At 34.4% G+C, this 25,608-nt stretch overlaps 1 protein-coding gene, 1 long non-coding RNA gene and 1 pseudogene across 2 annotated transcripts; 1 reads left to right on the top strand and 2 right to left on the bottom strand.

Annotated features, from left to right (window-relative positions):
- Positions 1 to 794: 794 nt before the first annotated feature.
- Positions 795 to 7,143, bottom strand: LOC121263602 (annotated as a pseudogene).
- A 5,348-nt stretch (positions 7,144 to 12,491) lies between these two features.
- LOC121263603 lies at positions 12,492 to 15,406 on the top strand. Its single transcript, XR_005940300.1, has 2 exons — positions 12,492 to 12,597; positions 15,352 to 15,406. It is a non-coding gene; the product is annotated as an uncharacterized LOC121263603 (long non-coding RNA).
- A 3,537-nt stretch (positions 15,407 to 18,943) lies between these two features.
- Positions 18,944 to 24,934, bottom strand: LOC121263600 (sulfite exporter TauE/SafE family protein 3-like). Its single transcript, XM_041166575.1, has 12 exons — positions 24,078 to 24,934; positions 22,225 to 22,384; positions 21,414 to 21,614; positions 21,256 to 21,320; positions 21,007 to 21,034; positions 20,819 to 20,901; positions 20,658 to 20,744; positions 20,494 to 20,544; positions 20,171 to 20,392; positions 19,540 to 19,633; positions 19,215 to 19,355; positions 18,944 to 19,111 (listed from the first exon to the last, which is right to left on the bottom strand). Exons 1-12 carry the CDS (start codon positions 24,300 to 24,302, stop codon positions 19,026 to 19,028), a joined length of 1,443 nt encoding a protein of 480 aa, XP_041022509.1. The 5' UTR covers positions 24,303 to 24,934; the 3' UTR covers positions 18,944 to 19,025.
- Between the last annotated feature and the right edge of the window lie 674 nt (positions 24,935 to 25,608).

Here is a 25,608-nt window from a genome sequence, read left to right as displayed (position 1 = left end):
AAATTTATAAATTAAAATAATTTTATGTAATTTTATAAACTGAATTATCACATATTTTACATCAATTTAAAATATTTCTCAACTTGAATATTATACAACTTAAATAAAAAAATTAATAAATAATATGTTCACATATTATCCAACAACAGGCTCTAATATCCCTCCGTCTTAAATGGCACCTGTTTACCTTTCAAGATCAATCGCATTCCATGTCTATCATCTAGTGACTCTCGTTAATCGTTATCCAATGAACTCTGATATTTTTGTATTCTTGACCTTCGTTTAGAATATGAACTACTCTGAACTAATCGTAATTTATCATTATAATTTTTTTAAATTTTAATACAAAAAATAATAAATAATTTAACTTTTTCAAATTCTAAAATAATAATAATATTAAAAAATAATATTCTAACAATATTTTATTATCTCAACTCAACTCAACTCACTTCAACATCCAAATTCACCCTAATCATTATCGTTTTATTCTATTGCAAATTATATTTTAAATGGCATAAAGCACGCATAATTGTTTTATAATATTTTTTATCATTATATTTTTAAGTGAGTGTATTTATGTAAAGTGATGTTATTTCTTTAAATTATTTCATAAAAATGACTCTTATTATAAAAATAATTATAAAAATAATTATAAAAATAATTGTATGTCTACCCTTTATCATAAGACAACTATGTTCTAGCAACTCAACCTTGTGCAGTGTAAATGGTCTTGTGAAGTGCAGTACCAAGTTGGTAGTTGATGAGGTGAAAAAGAAGGGAAAAAAGAGAGAAAATTGGGAATTAAAAAGGATTATTGCAAAGATAGTATAAAAGATCTGCTTCTCGCTGTGTTCTTGGCAGCCTAACGGCACCAGAAATTTATGAGAAAAAGATAATACAGTATTACAGCATATGCTGCATATATAAACGACAACGGATCAAAGAAGCAAAAAGTAAAAGAAGAATGAACCAAGCTGAGAAACAATCTATGCATCATACTTGCAGAGGTTCTCAAATCCCATGTATTCGTGCCGCTGAATCTTCCCGATCATGTTTGTAATGCCAACCCCACCTTAAAAACAGAAATATTTATAGGAATCTTAATTCAAAGATTTTGAAGTTGATCGAAAGTCATACTTCTCTGAACTAAATGGTAGGGAACAATAAGGCCCACCTAGGGATATTGCACTGATGAATTTGGTGAAGGCTAGAATAAAGATGATTAGTGATGCCCTTCCGAATAAATTGACCAACTTTCTCACAATATGCTGCCCAATGAAGGCAGCAACAATAGACACTGCAACAAAGTAGAGAGCTGCCACAAAAGTTGCAGATGATTAAAGATACATGGAGGAATCACAGTCCCTCTGCCTAGAGGCAGAAAACCTTAGTTATCCTCTTTTCAAGACTTTAGATGCTAGATGATAAAAAACAGTATGAGAAAGCATAATTTTGTACAGATTCATCTGGGTGTTGTGCAGTCTTGACTTACCATAAGGAACAGGAAAACGTTTCAAAAGGTAGTATTCCACAACAGACATAGATGAAGAGAAGGTCATTCCGAAGTTTGCAGTGGCACTTGAGACCTGCACAGAAGAGCTCTAGAAGTTATAGATGAAGAAAGCATAGACTTTTGGAATTTGGCCATGTACATATGTATGCATCTTTCAATAATAGTAACTGTACTTCTGTATAGGTTTTTGGTTTTGAGGTTGCTTGTTGGACAACTACATTGTTAACCTTTTCTCTTTCTTGCAAAGTAAGAAGGAGATGGGTAAATTTCCACTTGTTTAACTATTATTTTGCAAACCATCACCACTTCTTAAATATTACCAACTTTCAAATATATTTGTTTAAATCTCTGAATGTTAGTAATTTGATGTATTTCAATGAAACCCACAAACTCACCTGAGGGGGATTCCCAACTCCAGAAATAACGGAGCCATGATAAACCCTCCACCAAGTCCAAGCAGCCCGCCAACTATTCCTGCCAGTATACCTAGAGAGCAATAGGTAACCAGCTGATGCACTTGCCAGTTTGTCCTTTCATCTCTCCTGGATGCAATAACTCTGTGTCCCTTGTATAGGCCAACTGCCTGATACAAAGATACCCCGAAAGAAACTAGGATCTGTGCAGAGTGTCCACTACTCTAAGTAACCCGGACAAGCACAAAATCATAGACAGACAGAGGAAAGTACATGTGTTTTTTTTTTTGTCTCAACAGAAATACCTGCAACAAGTTCAGCACCCAATATGTTGTCGAACATGTAGCTGTATAATTCTGTTCTCATTGGGAGATGAGCATTTAACAATGAGAGAGAGATTGAATGGTGTAAAATTCATGACATGAAAGAACAACAGAAGAAACAAACCCTGGCTATTTGAAGGAAAAGAAATGCAACCCAAACAAAAACGAGAAGTCCAAATTGCTTCCAGTAAACGTTATCAAGAACAGTGACCTGCAATAATTGTTGTATTGATCTAGCTTCCAGAAATCTTAGACTGATGACAGCTTACAAAAGTATTCTTACCTCTGATTCTTGGGAGTCCTTTTGAGCACCATTGTTTGTGCCACCAGGAAGAGACTTGTATTCCACTTCTGCACCACCAGAATCTGATAGCACGGAACAAATATAGAAGCTGATTTCAGAAATAAACTCCAGGCAATGGTAACCTATTATTTGTTTACAACTAGAGATATCAACTCACCATTTGACTTCAGTCTCTTAGCAGCCTCCTGAAATTTGAAACATTGGGATTCCAAGGTAAGAAATGCAAAAATATAGAAGGAAATAAAAGGCAAACTGTATTTCACCACACGAAACTTTACAATGCAGCAGAGCTGCTTAAATACATATGTTCCCATAATTGTAGGGATTGAGATATAGGAAGAAATAATGAGATTACAAGATTACATTCAATTAGAATAAATCTGTACAAGGAAACTAAATAGAGAATAAATCTAAACAAGGAAACTAAGTGTCAACTGTCTTGCTGTCTTGGGCATGGTCTGCATGCGAGCCATCTCCATTTGAGGCTGAATTGATGGCTGAGATCAAGCCTTTATCTTTGGCAATTGAGCCTTGATCTTGGTCAGCAGAGTCTGCTATGCTTGATTTGCTAACATCCCCCTGCAAGCTGATGGGTGAGGTGGTCACTCTCAGCTTGTCTCTAAGGAGTAGAAATCTTGCTGAAGTGAGTCCCTTAGTGAATATGACTGCCACTTGATCAATGGTAGAGAGATACCTGGTTGTGATGTCTTTGTTAACAACTTTCTCCCGAATAAAGTGGTAGTCCACTTCTATATGTTTAGTCCTTGCATGATACACTGGATTTGTTGCCAAGGACAGTGCCCCTAAGTTATCACACCATAGGGTAGGAGCTGTATCGAGAGGCACTTGCAATTCTTTCAGAAGCATCCTGAGCCAATAAACTTCAGCTGTGGTAAGTGCTAGAGATCGATACTCAGCTTCTGTACTTGATTTAGAAACCACAGTTTGTTTCTTGGCACTCCAGCTGATTAGACATGGTCCTAGATATATGGCATAGCCAGTTGTTGACCTTCTGTCATCTGGGTTACCAGCCCAGTCTGAGTCACTATATGCATTAAGAGTGAGTGATCCCTTAGTGAATAACAGACCATGATTGAGTGATCCTTTGAGATACCTTAATACTCTTTTGGCTGCTGTCCAGTGGACTATGGAGGGATTGTGCATAAACTGACAAAGCTGATTGACGGTGAAGCTTATGTCTGGTCTTGTTAATGTGAGGTATTGCAAAGCTCCAACAAGTTGTCTATATTCAGTGGCATTTTCCAAAGGATCACCATGATGCTTAGATAACTGAGAGCCTGCTGGAATAGGGGTTTTAGCTAGTTTGGCCTCTGTCATTTTGAACCGAGAGAGAAGATCCAGTGTATACTTAGACTGTGATTCTAAATTGAATGCTGTCCTCATTCTCTTTCAGCACCGTAAGGCAATGAAGGCATAATGGATTTGAGAGACAACATAATGGATTTCAGTCCTTAAATTATCTTATACACTTGCCAAAATAAAATTCTTTCAAATGCAATAAAAGGAAACAAATCTAAAGGGCAAAGATGTTTGACTTGACTTTCAATGGAGAGAACATGGCGCGAAATTATGGATATAAGAGAAAGTTCTTAGGAGATTACCGTCTTCATAATGGTTTCCTTTCTCCATGTTTCAATTCCCTTAAAGAATGCCTTTGTTGAAATAACTGCAACCACCAGAAACAATCAGGGTTTTATTAGAGCACGTACGGTGCCAAGCAATGGGAACTATAGTTTAACAACTTACCTATAGAGAAAGATAAGCAAAACTGTGACCATCCAATCCGCAAACACAACGTTGAAAGCCACTCCTATACTAATGCCCAACATGAGCATTGGTTGGATGAGCAGTACCAAATCATAGTCAATGACGGGCATATCGAGTCGAGGATGCCTTAGCTTAAAGTCGTAGTAAACAGTTGAGAATGCTGCACCCATGATCATACCTGATAAAAGCAAAAAGGAATTCAAAACTCGTTAAATATGCCTGTTCTCTTTTACTGTCGGATGCTTTTTGTGCATTCAGTTCAGCTGGAGAAGACATCTTACAGAGATGCAACAATCGGAACAGCTAAAATATGTCTTCCATGCTTAAAAATCATCCATCTCCAATATTCTGAACCCCTTTTTTTTAAGAATATTGCATTAATTAAAAAGAAATATTGGGAAGATAAAAGGGTATGGGACCCCAACAAAAATCTAATTGGTGAATTTGTTGGACGCAGTATTATTAACATAAATCCATAATCAAATGGCTAAAAAATTATGCATAATCTAGTGGCCTTTTAATTACTCAACGCAGCACGCGAGACTTTTTCCCATTTTTTATATTTTTTATCTATTAAAATATTAGATCTAACGAATTGTAAAGTTATTTTTATTATAAAATATATCTAACGAATCATATGAAACAACATCATTTTGTGAGATTAATTATTTTTGTGTAATCCCATGTAGGTGTAGCACTTCTCTTAAAAAATTCTTCCATAATCAATAAGGCCAACTATTTCAATGCATCTGGATACCGGAGAGTAAAAGAAATAAAAAATCCCACAGGATATTAACTAATTCAATAAATACATAATCGCTTACATTTTGAAATAGCTGTAGCGGACTTCGGATCAAACCCAATAATTAGGCTAAGCATAGGAACAAAAATACCACCACCGCCAACGCCACCGACACTCCCAAACGCAGCTCCACAGAATCCAATTATGGTACCCACAACAATTTTCCACCCAAATTTCATCTCCTGCAAAGTAAAATTCACTGTTACCCATATTTAAATTACATAAGAGTCATTTCTACAATCCATTAAATATAATAACAGTTACTGCACATCCAATATAGCACGAGTCAAGATGGAATATATGTGATCTAATATACTTGCATGTTGCCTCGGACCAAAAATGTACATAAGCTATGATTTAGTCTACCAAAATAATTATTAAAAAAATTTTCCATTAATTGACTTGAACCATTGATGCGGCATGTTACATCTACTTCCCTATAAAAATAAGAGAAATACTTTAGCTATAAAGAAATCTTACAAAAGTAAACTCACAAATTGACGTGACTTGACGTGATATATTAGATTATAAAACTACTTTTATTGATAGAAAAGTATGAAGATCAAAAGTAAAGCTACTTTTAATGTGATGCGTTAGATTATTGATCTAACGTACTACATCAAGTGATCACATCAGTTTGTAAATTTATTTTTGCAGGATTTTGTTTGTGATTGTAGTAATTCTCTAAAAATAATTTTACAATTGAAGCCACATATCAAAGCATGCCTCTCTGCGAGCTTATGTTATTTCTCACATACTTGACATGCTATGTCAGATCTAGTTCATAATACAAAATAATTTTATAATTTGATACATCATGCTAAACTCAGAAATAATTTTATGTCAGATCTAGTAGATCTGCATTTTTTTGGTTGTTGAAGTTTAAATCTTCATAATGAAAGACAAACCTAAGCCTTTTTTCATGAAAGAATAAGTAAACATATGGATATATTTATCAGGGAATCTGGTGGTATTATTTTTGTATTGACAAGTGAATCTAACAGTACTAAATTACTGGTTGAAAAGGGCTGCAAATTAGTTTACAAAAGCCCAAAACTTAAAAAAAAAAAAAAAAAAAAAAAAAAAAATGTGAAAGTTGGAATTAATATATCAAGAATTTTATTTGCAGTCATTTTTATATTTTTGTACACTCTTGCAAACTATATTAATATCAATAGTATATCACTTTTTTTAATATAAAATAATTATTTTAATCAATCACACAAAATATATGTAAAAGTGACTGTGTAACATAACTCGTACCGGCCAAACGTGATTACGACCCGGTCTGTGGGGTTGCCATAACAAATTCACTGCTTTGAGAGGATACTTGGATTCAGGTCCTGATCCTGTTCCATCGTGTCTTGAATCTTCTTCCAGCCTCAGGTGCCTCTCTGCCGAAACAAACACCATAGCTAAGAGAAAGTTCAACAACACCATCCGCACGGATCTCATACCCCACCGCCGCCATTTCGCTGCAAGTTCAGCCATCAGCTTATGTTTCTAACAACGTAAGCACGCACGCTCGCTTTCTGGTTCTTTGATTGGCAAGGCTATCACCAAGAATGGGCCTTCATGTTCAAAAGCTTAATCCACAACCACCCAATCGAGGGAAATCGCTTTCTATGCAAAGAGAGAATCGTATCAGAGCGATGACGTCCTGCAAAAGTACTTTCGGAATGCAAGATACTCTCCTTAAGTTCAGCACCCGAGGACTGCTCTTAGGCTTGGTCTGCTTGCCTAAAACCTCGAGGGAAGATAAAAGAAGCCGAAAATGCTTAATCTTTATGGTTATGATCGATCAAGCTCCCTGAGATCAGCTAGCCTTTTCTTTTGAACTGATCACAGAAAGATCGAGATGTACTGCAAGAAAATAAAAAGTGAGAGAGAGAGAGAGACGCATCGAACGATAGCTAGGAAGAAGAAATGGAGACCAGAGATGTAATGTTGTCGCTGATATGCGAAGATATCTCATCATATCACTGGCGCCTATAGCCTCTCGTAATAACGCCCAATACAGTAAAAGGTGTCCCGTCAATTTCAACGAATAAAGGCATCGATCAATTATATACAGGACGACAAGTTTTTTACTGACTGGGTAATGCTACGGAGCCCACATTTTATACCGATAATCGAACGATTGCACACGTGACAATTTAAAATAAAATAAAAATAAAGGAAGAGGTAAAACCATCCTGAATAGCTCCATTCCCCTCCTCCCTCCATTAATACCCTTTCCTCCCTAGTTGAATGGTTGCCACCTATTTGCCCAACGAGTAATACTACGGGTCAGTCATTGTAGGAGTGCATACTTTGCACATCCTACGTGGCTATACTGTTTGTATTTTTTTTTTCTTGCTGGAATGGATTTGAACACAGCAACCCCGTTTCAGGTTTTGAACCCATCCCGCTCCCACGACCCCCTCCCTCTCTTCCGTTGTCGAGCACCCTCGTCGTCTCTGTTATTGCCCAGAACCGGCGACTCGTCAACCTGCCTCTAGCCAACTCCACCCATCCCGCTCCTGCGCCCCCCTCCCGTACCTCTCGTCGCCAATACCCTCATTTCACAAAAACCACTCGTCACCCTCCCTCCACCAGTGCCACCGTGTGACGCTATGAGATCCCTAGATTTTATGTGTTTTAATTCCCTAGTATTTAATTAATTATGTTATTTTATTTGTGTTATTTTATTTGTAGTATTTTTATTTTGTTGGGCTTGTGTAGTTAGTAGTAGTATTTTAATTTTTGGGCTTGTGTGTGTTCCTCGTTGTGGGTCGTGGATGTATGAGTTAGAAACCCAACCCGTGTATTGTTAAGTGAACCCAGGGTGTGAAGTGAAAGTCCAACTCGTGTGATTGATGGCCCAACCCGTGTGCACCTATGGCCCAGCCCGTGCGGTTGTGAAGAACCCAACCCTCCCCTTAATTGCAATGACACCATTTTGATGAGAACCCCTTAGGGTTTCATAATTTCTTTCCTTGCGCTGTGCATGTTCTTCCTCCTCCTTCTTTTCTTCTGCTTTCTTCTACCTTCTTTCAGACTTTTTCTCCTTCCACTTGCTGTCGTGAGTCACTACCTCCCACCATCCACCTCCTTCTTGCATGAGCTACTCTGTGTCGTTTGGCGTGGGATTCCGAAATGCTCGTTGTCAAGCTATCGCTCCACACAACCGCCATTTTTCACCTCCTTCTTCCATTTTCTTCTCCGTGTCGTGTGGCAGTGAACTTCGAAGAGCTGCTGTCCAGCTGCAGCACCACACGTCTGCACGAAATCTCTTCACTCCTCCACGGCTTGCGCTGTCGGTTTCATTTTCTCTACCCGGGTGGCACGCAGCCACCTGCTACCGCCTTGCTTGGCCTATAAATAGGCTCGGATTCCTCATGTCTCAGGGGATTCGAAATTAGTTCATCGCTCTCTCTTTTGTCTCTCTCAACCCAAAATCTTGTTTCTCAAATTTTGTGGTTGTTGTCCCGTTAGTGTTGAGCCTTTTGCCGTGTGCACGACCACACACAGTGTTTTCCCTTTGGTTATTTGACCATCCTCGAGAGCCACCCGTGTATATCAACTTGTAATTTAGCCAACTCGTGAGTTGAGAGCCCTTTTTGGCACTGCTCCGCCGTGAGCTCCGCCGTGTGCCGCCGCCTTGAGCAACACTTCTTTTCGCTCGATCTTCCACAAATTTTCCATCTTGTGTATGTAATTTTTCAACGCGATCCGTGAGATTTAAATTGACATTGTAAATGACATTTATTTATGAACTGTTGTTTGTTGGAATTGGGCCTTGGGTCGTTGAAGTGTTGGGTTTTAATTGCAGTTGGTGTTGATGTTGGGCCTTGAGCCGGATTTGGAGGATGGGATTATGCGTGTAGTTGTGAAACTGTATATTTGTAATTATTGAGATTTTATGTAAATGAGTTATTTACGATGTCATCCAATAATTGTTGTTGCCATGCACATTTATCGTCTTTAATAAATTGTGCTATAAAGTCGCGTTGTCTGTTTGGAATTGAGACTGATTATGTGGGTGTGTGTGTATCATGACCCCAAGCCGAGATGGGGCATTATCTCGGTGGAGCTCCTCTGGTCACTCAGGAGTGTAACAGACTGACGTGACGTCCCCTGAGTTGTCACAGGGTGACGACAGGAACGGACGAGACGGTAACGTTCTCGTATCGATTTTGTGACCTTTTAGCTGACGAGGTTAGAGAATGCTTGGCCATGTACGAGCTGGGCGCGTAACTAGGCATCGCTCGTTACGAAGTCTCATGCACGGACGTTACCTATGGTGTGACGATGAAAGCCAGGGTGTGCGGACGGTCCATAGGGGAGACCGTGGTGCATGCATAATAAAATAATGTTTATGATTGGGTCAAATGAGATTTTTTGCGTGAGTGATTAAAAGTGTATTTTCGAAAAAAAAATGTGGATTTGTTTCCTTCATATTTGACCGTATGTGGACGTGTGATTGTATTAATATGTTTTATATTTCTTGGATGTTATTTTGGTTAATTACTTGCTGAGATGTCATAATCTCATTGTGGTGTTTTACTCTAGGGTTTCGTCTTATGGTGCCATAGATTCTGATGCAGAGCCCGAGTATGAGCCCGAGGGACCCCTGAGGCATGACTTGCTGATTTGTTGATCAACGTTATGGGACTTGTTTCCCTTATATTATTTATTTTCTTTAAATAATCTGTCGGATGACTGTATAAATCTTGTAATAATATTTTACTGTTTTTGAACAATTTAGGTACTTAATAAAGAAAGACCTTTTTTATTTTTTCTTCGCTGCGAATATTATTTTGTAGACTTATTACATGTTGTACACACTCTAAGCACTGGTCGTTAGGGTGCGTAATCCGTGTAGTCATCATCACGGTGTCACGAACTCCACAAAAATAACATGTGGGGGTCGAGGGCGCCATAGACGCACCCTCGACTCATCGTCGTCCCTCTCGTCACCCAACACTCGCGGCTCGTCGGCCTCTTTCTGCCTGTCACCACCCAGTACCCACGACTCCAACCTCTGTTTCGCCGCCCATCTGCTTAGCAACAAGAGGTAACTCCTACCTTTGTCTCATAGCTACCTCTGTCTCATTTCTAGCTTTCTAAAAAATGCTGGGATTATCAAGTGTTGGATTTTGTAGTTGCTGCATGTAGAACTTGTGGAGCTGGTGGTAAAATTTGTAGTACTTTTGGGTTGAAGGCTGTGATTCGGGATTGGAGGTTTGGTTGTTGAAAATAGGGTGTTGGAGCTTGCATTTCATGGCCTAGTTTCATGCAGTTTTATACAGATTTTGCCATTTTGGTGTTGGAAAGTGGTATCGAGGATTTGAGACTCTATTTTCTTCTCATCTTTTTTAAAAAACTTATGATGGTTATTAGGTTAGGTGGATTTGTATGGTCTAATCACCTTCTCAAAGTAGAAAAATGTTACAGGCTCTTAAACTGATCGTAGAGCACTTCCCTTGCTTTGAAAAAAACAAAAATTTCAGTGGTTATTGTTAGCTTTAATTTGTTAGAAACTTGAGAATTTTCCTTGTGGAGGCTTTCAAGTGATTTTATAGAACACTTTTACTTTGAATGACAAAGGTTGTAGTTATGTCTAGCTTTTGGTTGCCCCATGCCCACGTTCCAAACCCCATTGGCATTGGAGATACATGCATTGGGCCAATCTTCACCTATCACTATCAACGAACATATCCTCCTTAAATTCAAATACACAAACAAACTAAGAAGAATGTTTAAGGATATACTTTTCCCCATGGCCAATAGGATGGGAGTTTAAGGGGCTTAAAGGGTGAGGAAGGAAGGGAAATCTCATTATATCATCTTTATATTTTTAAAAGAAATTTGCAAACTCTGATGAGCTATGACGTCATAAAAAATTAAAAAATAGTATATTTTGTAGATTTTTTCTTTATAAAAACTGTTTTGAAATACTTTTGTTCAATGTTACCCATCATTACTAGGGCTGTGTTAGCTTATGTTACTTATCCTTGATTTTGTGCCAGAGAATTATGTTTTATTTCAAATCTCACAATACTTTTTTTTTTTAAGTTCTCTATTTTCATCCTTTACTAGTGAGTTTCGCCTTTTTTTTTCAGTATGTAGAGTTCAGACGCTTCTTTAGCCATTTTGGGCTTGAGTTTTAGAAATTTTTCTTTTACTTTATTTCATAACAGCTTGTAATTCTTTCACTATTTTGTAGAACAGAATATTTTGAACTTTGGTGCTATTTGAGACTTTTTTTTTTTTTTTTTGCCTGTTTCAAGTGCTAACTCCCAAATACTTGCCTGTGGTGGTGGGTAAGCCTGTCATGTTACAGTTCAAGTGCTCTGCCAGAAAAGTACAGAAAATTGATGACCATAAATACAGGATGTTGTCAAGTTGTCGTTCATTGTGATCGTTTGCCATTATATACACCCTGCAGCTTAACTACTTGTACATGTTGTTGTCCTTTTGTAGTGGTGGAATGAATGGATATCTTTAGTTATGTGAGAGAAATAATGTACAAAGTATAGTCCCTTCCCCTATCAACGGATTTCAAGACATATGTAGCAATCAAATCTTGTAAGTTCCCCTCTTATTATTGTAGCTTAAGAAGTTAAAGTTTCATTAATCATTAACTTTTCTTTTCTCATTTTGCCCATTTTTCCATGGCAGAAATGTAACATATCTTAATTCTCAGAACCACAAGCACATCCCAGAACCTTCATGAAAAATACAATAAAAGTCCAGTTGCCAGGAAATGAGATCTCCAGTAGAGAGAGGGAGAACTCCATCAAAGAGAGGAAAATTAGTTTTGTTAATGTTGTGTTGGGGACTTAGCTGATTGGTTAAGTTTTTAATCATTGTAGTTAGACGGGTCACTTGTAAAGTTGTGGTGATGTTACTTTATATGCTACACTGTACCAAACTTATGATGTTAATTTGTAAAGTTTTTACAAATTCTTTGCGTTTGTGTTTTTATTTATATAGCACTGCATCTGTGAAATAAAAACAGTAGTGTACTTTCCAGCAACAACAAAGTAAAAATTGTAAATGGTAAAAATAGACATCACTCAAGAATATAACTTCAAAAGCAAATTCAAAAACTGCCAATAGTAAAAATTGCAATTCAATTTTTCATTAAAACTCGAAATCCAAAACTATAACAAGTCTAAGAATACATCATCAAAAACTCGAAATCCAAAACTATATAATGGATGAACTGATATGAGAATACATCATAAATGATTCAAATCATCAACTAAGCAAGATCGAATATATCAACTCGAGCAAACTCGAAATCCAAAACTATAAACAACAAGACTCCAAATAATCAACTGAGCAAGTTTGCATCTTTTAATGATTGTGCACTGAGAATTAGAGCCAATTATTTGCTATGAGAAAATGGCATGCATCTCTGCTTGGTTTACAATTTCTTGTCCTCCTTCAACCTAAGAACAAGAGTAGCAGTTCTTTTCTATTAGCATACCTACAAAACTCATAAATCATACATTGCATAATTGCCAAGATCAATTTTTTTTTACAACCAATACCAATAAAGAAAGCTGGAATCATTCATTGCCCTGTGATTTTGTCTCTTTGATTTCAGGTCCAAATTAAAGGAAAAAGCTGGAATCATTCAGGTCCAAATTAAAGCAACTTTTATCCATCTTTTAATTTTGTTTCTTTGATTTTAGGTCCAAATTAAGGGAAGAAGCTGGAATCATTCGTTGCCCTGTGATTTTATCCATTTTTTAATTTGACATTCTTTAGCAGGCATAAGTATGTCAAATAGGTATAGAAGACCAAGATTCCGTGCACTGACCATATATAAGACTATAAGAAAACTAATGTAATGTCATAATGCCATGCTTAGAGGGTAGATGTATCTGCGAGCACTCATTTTGAAGCGACTCTTGAACATATAGTTCAAAAACATAAACATCAGTTTCAATCAAAGGATGAAAGCATGAATTGCCTTTCTACATGAAATGAGTGAACCTCCTACTACCAATTCAGTGTTTTTGGAGAATAAAATTGTTGATAAGCCATTCAAGATGACATGAGGGAATGCACAACAATTTCTTTAGGATCTTCACAATATTTTAATTGAAGGATTTGCTTAAAATATGCAAGCAAACCACACTATCTCTCATAGTACAAAAATTGAAGCTTTCAATCATCGAGCTTCGAAAGATAATTCAAGCTCTAATCGTTACTTTTAAGGCTATTGATTGAGCTGAGTTATTGCATATTTTATACATTTAGAACTAATATATTTTATTTATTTCATTACATTATTATTAGTTTTAGATGAAAAAATAATTAAGATGAATAAATTCGAGTTGTGATTTAAATTGCTTTATAGCATAGTTAATGCTTAATTTTTATAACTTGTGATTTAATTGGATAATGTTCATTCACATACACAATATATTTTTTATTTTCTATTCTTTCATTTTATTTTATTTTATTTTTCATTTGAAGAAGTTTTAGCTTGGCATTTGTGCTTTTAAACACTGTACGCAACACGTTAGTTTGGCTTGGTAGAGAGTTTCACGCGTGGGGCGCTTATGGTTTTGACTTGGAAATAAGATGCAAAGCTGCAGTTTGACTTGGCTTTATACGGTGGAATGAAATACGGGCCAGTTGGTATAGAAGACGCACGAAATGGAAGGGATGCAGCTGAAAGGAATGAACGTGTTATGCAGGACGCAAGCTGGAACGCACGGGCGTGATTGAATTTGAATTTTCCTTTCCGAAAACGCAGAGCAACGTAACACAGGACGCACGCGAAAAAAAAAAAAAAAAAAAGGCCATACGGAAAAGAAAAAAAAAAAGTTTTTTTCAGATGGACGGAATTACATATTTTTGGGGAAGCGCCGCACGCATTTGAAGAATTTCTTTGGAGTCAAATTGCCGCTCTAGCCTTTTTCTCTATTACCTATCACATCCATCTCTATTCATTTAATTTGTTCTTTTTATTTTTTACTTTTTATTTAATTTTAATTTAAAGTTTATAGAATATTTTTGAGATATTTTGGCTTAGACTTTTGGGCATCTTATTTGCTGTTTATTTATTTTGTATTATTTATTTTTCTCACTTCTTTAAGTTTCATTTAACAGTTATTACAATTGCTATAGATTAATTTTGAGAATTTGTGATTTGAATACAAGGATTAACTTTAAAATCTTGATTTTGGGGCTTTTCAATTCTCAATTCGTATTTTGTCAATTACTTTCTAATCTAGTTTAATTCTTAGATTAGTTTTATTAATCTCTTAGTTCCATTGCATATTAGATTGATTAAAGTTTAATTAAGACTTAAATAATTTCAGTTTTATTGTTTAATTTTCAGATTAATTAAGATTGTTCAGTTTAGTTGATTCTTTAATTGTTAATTTCAATTTGTTAGTCTTTTACATTTCATTTCGACATTTAAAAATCTAAAAATATGAATCTAGTCCATGACTAGTGTCCTTTTCATTCCCGCTGTACTCTTCCATTCATTGCACATACCATTATTTTTTTTCTAATTTGATTTTAAGTAACTTTTCCTGAGGAAACAATCTAAGAATTTATTCTTAATTATTACGCGACATCCTCCTGCACTTGGGATAGCCTTTACGCTACTCATTTTTGAGTGAGTCAACTATGCACCAGCATTGGAGTTAGCTTATCTCATAAACTTGAGATAAAACCCAATTTCCAACAACCATTATCAGTTTCTAAATCTCTAAGAAGAAAAAGTAAACCGATGATTTTCTTACAATCCAAAGCTCAATTCTTATTTTCGTCTTGAGTTAGAGAAACCCAATATGAAAAAAAAAAATCTCGAAATATTCAAATTAGTGAACTCTACGGAACTGGAATATAATAAAAGATTAACTTTTTTCTTGTACCTATAAAAGCGAGGAAATGGGTTCCAGTTGAATCTTCAAATTCGAAGAAGTGAAATCGATAAAGAGAAACCAAAGACTCACATTGACCAGACCAACTAATAATGGAACAAAATACACAATCACAACATCCTTTTCGTAACCCCAACACAAACACAGAAAAAACATAATGAAATTGTAAAAACAAATTGAATAGAAGATTCTTTGGACGGAAATTTATATTACCGTGGCTCAGATCTGGACTTCGATATGGATTCTCTTCCACAGATATGGACGTAGTACCCCTCGAACTCAAATGGTCTTTCGTGTTTGCCCTAGAATCACAGAGAAACAAAGAGATGGAGTAAAGAGGGAAGGTAAAAATAGGGGAAGTGAGAGAGAGAGAGAGAGAGAGAGAGAGAGGAGCACGCATGGCTATGCCCTAGAATCACATAGAGACGAGCCCCGATGAGTAAAGATGGTACGAGAGAAGAACACGGGAGATCGACTTGAGAGAGGAAGTTGGCTGAATGAGGAAATCGTCTTGATTCAAGCGGGGCAACTTGATTCGCACTGGGAGACAGGGAGATATTCACAGAGAAGGAAGCTTGAGAAGAGGGGAGGAGACTCAGGAGAGGAAATGGCATGGGGTGGGGTTGGGGCCGTGAGAGAGTGGGAACCGGTTCACTTGTTAATGAACCCGGTTTGCCACCTCAGGTGTAGAGTGTGCACAACATACAGGGGCTAATGCAAAGAGTTTTTTCCCTCTAACTACTCTCTCTTCCAAAAATCTGCCAAGACGCTCTCTCCCAAAACTTTTAGCAATTGCAGGTACAAGTAGCTTTTAGCCATTAAAATTTTCTGGAATATATAGAATTTTGGCTGAGAACGTGAAGAAGAAAATAGGTTTGGAGGTCATCGACGATGACGTGTCTTTTCTCTCATTAGGTCATTTGGGCAAACACTTACAGGAGAAGAAGAACAAGGCATAAGCTCTTCCTTCCTCTGTAGAACACCAACATCTTCTTCATTCCCACAAGAGATCTAGGGAGATGTAAATCTCGTTTCTACACCCCCCTCCCTCCCTTCCGGCTCGGCTGAAACTGCAGTAAATCTGTATGGATTTCTATTTAATCCCTTGAACCTGGGTGAATCCGTGACCAGTTGTTCATTCGTGGGTATGTGGAAATAAAACAGATTTGTTTTACTTAGGAAAATAGATATCCATGTCTAGCATTTACCATTACTGCATATTCCTAAAAACAATAAAGGAAAATGCTATACTTTTTTGGTATAGACATGCTAGATATGGATTTTTTAAATATACAACTCGCTTTACTTAGGAAAATAGAAATCCATGTCTATTTGGATTTGTTTTCTTTCGTGACTACTTATTTGTTCGTTGAGAAGAACTACAAGTAAAGTTTCAATGGCATCAAACGAACTCATTGATTCCGTACAAGAAGGAAATAGGATGAGGGAAGGATAAGAATGGATGGAGGGAGGATGAGAATGGAGGTATTCAAATTTGAAATGGGTTTTTCCTGACGATAACTCACTGATTTCGTTTTATTATCACCATTTACAAGCATTGACCCGGGGAACATAGTGCATCTTTACAGGACCTTCTCGGTTATCAGATTAATAGGCATTGTTTGGATTTAAAAATCATCTCAACTCTTCTTTTTTTTTTTTTTGTTTAATTATTATAATTTTCTCAAACTTTCAAATAAAATATAATAAATAATTCAATTTTTTCAAATCTCAAAATAAAAATAATGTTAAAACGTTATATTTTAATAATATTTTATTTAATTTTCAACTATTATCTTATCTCAACTTAACTCACTGTCCAAATCTCTTCTAATCACAGGTTTTGTATACGGTCGAAATAGGATTAAACTTTGGCATTTGTTTGTTGATTATTTTCCCCTCTCAATGGCTGCCATTGACATTTGAGAATGAGGAGTGCTACAACTACAAAGAAATTATATAAAAGTAATCTCACAAACTGATACAGCTTCATGTAAACTATCAGATATGCATTATAATAAAAGTAACTTTACAATCTGACAGACCACATTAAGACACATCAGTTTATAAATTACTTTTGTATAATTACTTTGTGACTAGAATATTTTTTTTTAGAATAGAGCATGCCACTCATGAGAATAGTGCTCAGCCAGCTGGAATGTTTAAGATTGAGGTGAAAGTCATCAAATTCATGTCATTTGAATAATGAGTTGAGATGAAACGAGTTAAGTTGAAAGTTGAATAAAATAAATATTATTTTTTTAATATTATTATTATTGGTAAATATAAAAAAGTTGAATTATTTATTATATTTTGTGTAAAAATTTAAAAAAATTATAATAATGAGTTAAGATAAGATGAGATAAAACATTAATTATATCTAAAATAGACCTAAAGAATTGGGGTGGCCCTATGTAGCCAACCCTAGAGGTTTGGATTTTTTATTTTTTAAAAATTACAATTTCATTTTTTAATATGTAGTGAATGTGGGACACAAGTTTTCATCTCCAATTTTTTTTTTTTTAAATCACAGCTTTTCCCATCCTAACATATCCAGGCTTTCAGTCTAAATTTAGAGCCGAGCCCAGAGCGCGCAGCTAGGTTCAATGATCCAACAAGTTAATGATACCAGGGTCTTGCAATGGCATACGTAGTTGGTAGCTGACGAGGAGAAAAGTCGTAACTATAGTACATGTTCTCCTTTTCTGAGCTTTTGACAGCCCATAAATTTCTCGTAAAAGGACAGGAAAATGATATAATAACAACAGAAATACTAAACGTTCCGAATTGGTGTCTCGAAAATATGTCTCAAATTTTTTTTTTTTTTTACTTAGTAATTAAGAAAGTATTTTTTATTGATGTTATGAATTTTTTATTTTTCTAAAAAGTATTTATGATGATTAAAAGAATACATAAAAAAAAAAGAAAAGAAAAAAAAATGAAATATACTTTCCGAAACACTAATTCCGGACAAAATTTCGGTACATGTAGTGTTACTCTAAGAACAACTATATTATAATTTGTTTATAATTAATTATAAAAAATTATTATTTTATTTATTTTGAACTGTTGCAAGTATAGAAGTTTTGAATTAAAGTAGAAAATATTAATATTTTAATATATAATAATAGTTAAGTTATAATATAGTTTATTTTTTTATGGAATAAGTTATAATATAGTTTGTGTGTATCATTGTCTAAAATACAATTTAACATATGGCACTAGTAATGGATCTAAATAAACTGAAGCAATGTTCGTCTTTCATCATCTCACCCAATACTTGGTAAAAAGTGCAAGGTAATTTGCTTCAGGAATACGTTCAACCCCGTAAATAAGGTCCTGTTTGGGGTTGCTTCAGGAGTTTTAAAAAGGTGTTTAAATACTTTTAAAAACTCTTTAATACAAAAATTAAGTTATTTGAATGTTGCATATTAAAATACTTTTTAATCTCAAATAAGCTAAAAGTACGTTTGAAAACAAAGCATCATTTTGATGTTTTTTTGGATAATCCAGAATGTAGTTCAAATTTAAAAAAACTATCAATGGACGAAAATACTCATAGAATTTTAAGATAATTATAACTTTCAAGTTTTAAAAGATATGATTATAATATTTAAAGAAAAATTATTCTCATCAATCACTATTTACTATCCCACCCCACCATACACTCTATGAAAAATATCCTCACACTCTATAAAAAAAAACTATAAATGTGAAGTATGAAAGTGAATAGTAATTGATGTATAGAATTTATCATCTTTAAAAAAAATCAAATGATCGTCATTTCTACATCAAAAAAATATTTTTTTAACTTATTTCCAAACAAATATAATATGTCTGAAAGTGCTTTAAACATATAATTACCGAACAGTAAATAACTTTTTATTAAGAGATTTTTCCTTCACAATCTCAAACATGCACTTGTTCTTTTCCAGAGAGACAGAGAGAGGAAAAAGTAAAAGAACTAAGCTTGAAGCATGCTATGCATCGTACATGCAGAGGTTCTCAAATCCCATGTATTCATGCTGCTGAATCTTCCCAATCATGTTTGATATTCCAACCCCACCTAACAAACAGAGAGAAGTCTTTTTAGAATTCGAGTTCACAGATTAAATTGAAGTCATATTTCACTGGACCAAATAGTAGGCAATATTAATATTAAAGCTCACCTAGGGATATTGCACTGACAAATATAGTGAAGGCTAGAATAAAGATGATTAATGACGCCCTTCCTAATAAATTGACCAACTTTCTCACAATATGCTGCCCTATGAAGGCTGCAATGGTAGCCACAGCAACAAAGTAGAGAGCTGCAACAAAAGTTGGAAATGATCAAATTAAGATATACTTGGATGAATCACAGGGATCCCTTGCCTAGAGGCCTGCAATGCATTCTACTTTTCCTCTCGATCGTCAAGATGTTGAAGATGAAAAGATTAATGGGAAACTAAAGTTCGTACAGAATTATCTGGGTGTTGTGCTGTACTGACTTACCATATGGAACAGGAAAACGTTTTAAAAGGTAGTATTCAACAACAGACATTGATGAAGAGAAGGTCATTCCAAAGGTGGCAGAGGCACTTGAGACCTGCACAGAAGAAATCCAACAAGATTCTTTGCCATTGATATGTAGAATCTGGCCATGTTTGATATTATGCATGCATCTTCCAATAGTAGCAGTTTTACATCAATATAGGTCTTGAGGTTCCTAATCGTTTATACAATTGATCATGAGACCCAATCATCCAAAAGGGTTTAGCTTCCTAATTTTCCCTTGCATACTCCAAAAAGGTTCCTCAGAGACCCAGTTAGCCTTTTTCTTTCTGCTCTAAGAAGGAGATGAGCAAACTTCCACCTGTATAACTATTAGCTTGCAAAACATCTTAACTTTCAAAATAAGTATAAAAAAAGAGTAACACTAGCTACAAGGTTAGGGCATGATGCAAGAAAACCCATGCAAAAAGTGTGACCCACTATAAAAAAGTGTAATGCTCGGGTAAGTTCTAATTTTTTTTTTTTTTCAAAAAGACAGACTTGCACGCCCTAAATCTACCCAAATCATTTCCCTTAAAAAATATGTGAATGCGAATAATTTGATGTATTTCAATGAGGACCACAAACTCACCTGAGGGGGTATTCCCAACTCCAAAAACAGTGGACCCATGATAAAACCTCCACCAAGTCCAAGCAGCCCGCCAACTATTCCAGCCACCACGCCTAAAAAGCAATAGATAACAAGCTGATGCACTCGCCACTTTGTCCTTTCATCCCCCTTGGATGCAATAACTCTGTGCCCCTTGTAAAGGCCAACTGCCTCGTACAAAGATACCCCAAAAGAAACAGGGATCTGTGCACAATGTTAGCTACTTCAAAGTAACCCGGACTAGCACAAACTCATACAAAGAGAAAGGAAAGAACATAGGTTGTTTTCAGTGTCAATAGATATACCTGCAACAAGTTCAACGCCCAGTATGTTGTTGAACATGTAGCTGCATAATTCTGTTCTCAGTGGGAGATGATTATTTAACCGTGAGATGCCATTGATATCACATAACAAGGAGAGATTAAAAGATGGGAAATTTTTTACAGGGAAGAACAACAGAAGAGAAAACCTTGGTGATCTGAATGGCAAGGAATGCAACCCAAACAAAAACGAGAAGTCCAAGTTCCTTCCAGTAAACATTCTCGAGAATAGAGACCTGCATTGATCGGATTAATGATTTAGCTTCCAGAATTCTGTGGCACTAGTAACAGTTTATAGGAGTATTCTTACTTCTTGTTCTTCGGAGTGCTTATGAGTACCATTGTTAGGGCCACCAGGGAGAGGCTTGTATTCCACTTCCGCACCACCTGAACCTGATGGCAACGAAAAATATAAAAAGGCAACCTCGGAAACAAATTCCAGGCAATGCTAGCACTATTATTTTTGTATACAATTAGAGGAACAGCAGACAAACTAACCATTTGTCTCCAGTCTCTTAGCAGCCTCCTAAAGTTTGAAACATTAAAATTAAATCGTAAGCAATTGATTTTAGTGCTAATGCCGGAAAAATAGAATTAACGGAATTGACTCTAAACTAAAAACAAAGTGAGAATTAGTGGCAAACAGATCTAAAACAGACCGCGGATATTTGAATACATCAAACTTTAAATGGAGCCCCGAAATCATGAATATATGTGCATGCGTGTAATTAGTTTGTACGGGATTACCTTTTTCATAATGGTTTCCTTTTTCCATGTTTTAACGCCCTTAAAGAATGCCTTTGTCGATGTAACTGCAAGCCACCTCGCAATTAGAGCAAACCAAAGTGCCTAGCTAGCAATCAAATTAAAGGAACTACATTAATTTGAGCAAATTAATTAATTACCTATAAAGAGAAAGATAAGCAAAACTGTGACCATCCAATCGGCAAATACAACGTTGAAAGCGACCCCAATACTAATGCCCAGCATGAGCATTGGTTGGATAAGCAGTACCAAATCATAGTCAATGATGGGCAGGTCGAGTGTCGGATGCCTTAGCTTAAGGTTGTAGTAGACAGTTGAGCCTGCTGCACCCATGATCATGCCTGAAACAAGCAAAAATGGAATTTATAACCATGTTATATGTTAAATATGCCAAGTTTCTTTTGATGGAGCATTCCTTTGTGCATCAGTTTTGTTGGGGAGAGGACATTTTATTTTATTTTTTCACTTTTTTAGAAGAAGTCAACACAAAGTCACCGACTGACCCGTTAAATATAATTCAACACAGCATGCGAGACTTCCTCCTTTTTAATTGTTTTCTTTCAAAACTAATAATGATAAATGTATAATCATGGAAAAAAAAAAATTCTCATAAGTCACTATTCACTCTTCATACCTTATAAAAAATACCTCACACCCTATAAAAAAAATAATAAAAAAAAAATTGTTAAATATGAAAATGAATAATAGCTGATGTATAACATTACTCTAAAAAAATAAAAATTTTACTTTTTTATTTAGTGCGATTCACTTTTTTTATAAAAAATTTACGCGAAGTTTGTGCATTTGAAACTTTTTCCTTACATTATTCTTTTCAAATTATATCCTCAATTTAATAAGATCATTTGATCAATCGGTAAGGCATTAAAATCCAAAAAAAAAAAAAAAAGGTCTCGGAAAATGACTGATTAAAAAAAAATTATATTTTCTTACATTTTGATATAGCAGTTGCGGACTTGGGATCAAACCCAATAAGTAGGCTAAGCATGGGAACAAAAATACCACCACCGCCAACGCCACCAACACTCCCAAATGCAGCTCCACAGAATCCAATTATGGTACCCGCAACAATTTTCCACCCAAATTCCATCTCCTGTAGATCAAAATTCACAGCTACCCATTTTTAAATTAATGCACACCCGAAAATAACAATACAGAAGAAGCCCATAATAAATATGTGATGTAAATTACAGAATTAATGTTTGATACACAGATGAATTCACGTACGGCATATACATGTTTCAACACATATATCTTGTGTAAATCTTGGGATGAATAATGTGTCATTACTCGTAGAGAAATACTCTAGTTATAAAATAATTACATAAACATAATTAAATCATGTTAATTTATAAAATTATTTTTATGTAATTCCTTTGACTCGTAGAGAAATACTCTAGTTATAAAATAATTACATAAACATAATTAAATCATGTTAATTTATAAAATTATTTTTATGTAATTCCTTTGTGACTGTAATTCTCCTCTTACTCGTAATATAATGTTCCATAACAGGCAATGTGCATAAGCGACAGAAACCTTTGGTTCGAGTCACGTAATACAAAATCTAATATACTTATACTTAAGTGATCAAATGTATTTGTCATTTCTACGAAGAGCTGATAGTAATATGTGATGTTGATAAGGCTAGTTTGGATAGACAAACGATCTCATCTCATCTCATCATTACAAATTTTTTAAATTATCATACAAAATATAATAAATAATTTAATTTTTTTAAATTATAAAATAATAATAATATTAAAAAATAATATTCTAATATTTTATTCAACTCATCTAAAATTATCTCATCTCATCTCATTTCACTATCTAAATAAAGACCATCTTAAACCCTTTTTTCATTAAAGAATAAGCAAACGCGTGGATATATTTTAGAAAAATTCCCAACTGTAATTTAAATGACAGACATTTTAATAAAATAATTTATAAAAATAACATTATTTTATAAAAATATTTTAAATTTTAAATTTATTTATTTATAAAAAAAATATTATAAAAAAATCGTCACGTATCATTTTTCATAAGAGAGTACTAATAAAATAATCAATAGATTTTTTTTTTTACCAGTGAATGTATTAGTACTTCGTTTGGATCTTTAACTCCTCTCAACTTATCATTATAATTTTTTCAAATTCTAACACAAAATATAATAAACAATTTAACTTTTTTAAATCTCAAAATAATAATAATATTAAAAAATAATATTTTAATAATATTTTATCTTCTCAACTTAACTCACTTTAAAATTTAAACACAATCAGTTTATAGTTGAAACGGGCTTTAGATTTTCTATTGGTAAAAAGATCTTCAAAGATTGGTTTGGTTATGCAGTCGGGGTAAGATAAATAAAAAATATATTATAAAAAAATCGCCACGTATCATTTTTAATAAGAGAGTACTAGAAAATAATTAATGAAACTTTTTGTTTTTTTTTTTTTTTTTTAAGTGAATGTATTAGTATTAAGTTAATGATGAAAAGGGCTTTTGATTTTCTATCGGTAAAAAAATCTTTAAAAGTGATTGGTTTGGATAATTAGATGAGATAAGATAATTTTTTAAAAATTAAATAAAATATTATTAAAATATAATTTTTATTTTAAAAAATTAAATTATTTATTATATTTTATATGTAAATTTAAAAAAATTATAATAATAAAATAAAATAATTTTGTCACAAAATATAAAAATTTTAGTATATCCAAACCGGACTTTGGTTGAGAAAAGTTTAAAAAGAAAAGAAAAAATTTGTGGAAGTTGGAATATACCGGCCAAACATGGTGATAACCAGACTGGTCGGGTTGCCATAAGAAATTCACTGCTTTGAGAAGGTAATTGGACTCGGGTCCTCCTTCTGTTCCATCGAGTCTTGAATCTTCCATCCTCAGCTGCCTCCTTTCCGCCGAAACAAACACCAAAGCTAAGAGAAAGTTCAACGACAACATCCACACTGATCTCAAACCCCACACCCATTTCTCTGTAAACTCGGCCATCAGATTCGGATTCTAACAACGTACGCTTTCTGATTCTTTAATTGACAAGGGTATCGATCGCCAAGAATCCTTCACGTCCAAAAGCTTACTCTACAACAGCCCCGAGAGAAATCTCTTTCTAAACAGAATCACATATATAATACTTCCTGCGAAACTTCAGAATGCCAAGAAACTCTCCTTCAGTTCAGCACCCGAGAGTACTTTGGCTTGGTTTGCTTGCCCAGAAACCTCGAGGAGAATAAAATTAAGATGCTGAAGAAGTTGAACTTTTTCGTGTATGGCCGACGATCAAGTTCCACGAAAGCTTTTTGAAGATCATTAACTTACTGCGACTGCAAAAGAACCAAAAAAAAAACAAACAAACGAAAACAGAAGGAAAGGAAAGTTACTGGTGTGGATACGAAGACTCCACGCAAATCGTAGAAAACAAGAAAGATCAGGTGCAAAAAATGGCACTTGAAAGGATGCGCGCGCGCGGCGCGCACACAGAAAAAAATAAAGGCGAGAGAGAATGATTGAATCAAACGCTAGCTGGCTCTAAAGGAGACGCTGAAATGGTGGAGAAATCTCCCTCTAGCTCTATCTCGATGGAACAAGAAGACTGACACATTTATAAATGTGCTTTGTCTGAGTTGTAAGAGCACTCTCAACGGAGGATTAACTAAAAGTATATTTTGTAAGAATATAAAATAAATTTAATTTTGAGTTATTTTATTCACATCAATTTTTATATTGAAAATATCATTTTTTATTATTATATGATAATAAAATAATATAACATAAATTTGACTTTAACTATTTACATCAGATCTTTACATTAAATTATTCATTTATTCATTATATATTAATGAATAATTAATAATTTCAAAAATATTTAATTTTTTTAATTATGAATTTATTTTATTTTATCATATTTTACTATTTATAATATTATATATTAATTAATAATCATATTTTAATTATATTTTTTCAATTTTTATTTAAAAGGAATAGAAAAATAATTGATATAAAATGTATTTGATGTATGAATAATTACTTCCAAATTTAGAAATTATTTTAAAAATGATTGTAGCTTTTAGAATTTAACTAATACATTGTTGTGATGCCATTTTATATTCTAATAACTAAATCTCCTAGCTAAAATAGATTTAATTTTTAAATAATTATTTTAAAGAAATGCGTATAATTTTTTGAGAAAAGTTATTTAATTGTACAATCGTTATCTGAACGTTTTAAAAAAATAATAAAATATAAAATTTACATGATTTTTTTTAAATGATTAATGTTTCCCTTGTGCATTTTCCAC

This window comes from Juglans microcarpa x Juglans regia, chromosome 4S (genome assembly GCF_004785595.1).
Source record: "Juglans microcarpa x Juglans regia isolate MS1-56 chromosome 4S, Jm3101_v1.0, whole genome shotgun sequence".
In the NCBI taxonomy this organism is placed as follows: Eukaryota; Viridiplantae; Streptophyta; class Magnoliopsida; order Fagales; family Juglandaceae; genus Juglans; species Juglans microcarpa x Juglans regia.
Note: the sequence above shows the minus strand (reverse complement) of the source record. Positions and strands in the feature narration are given on the sequence as shown.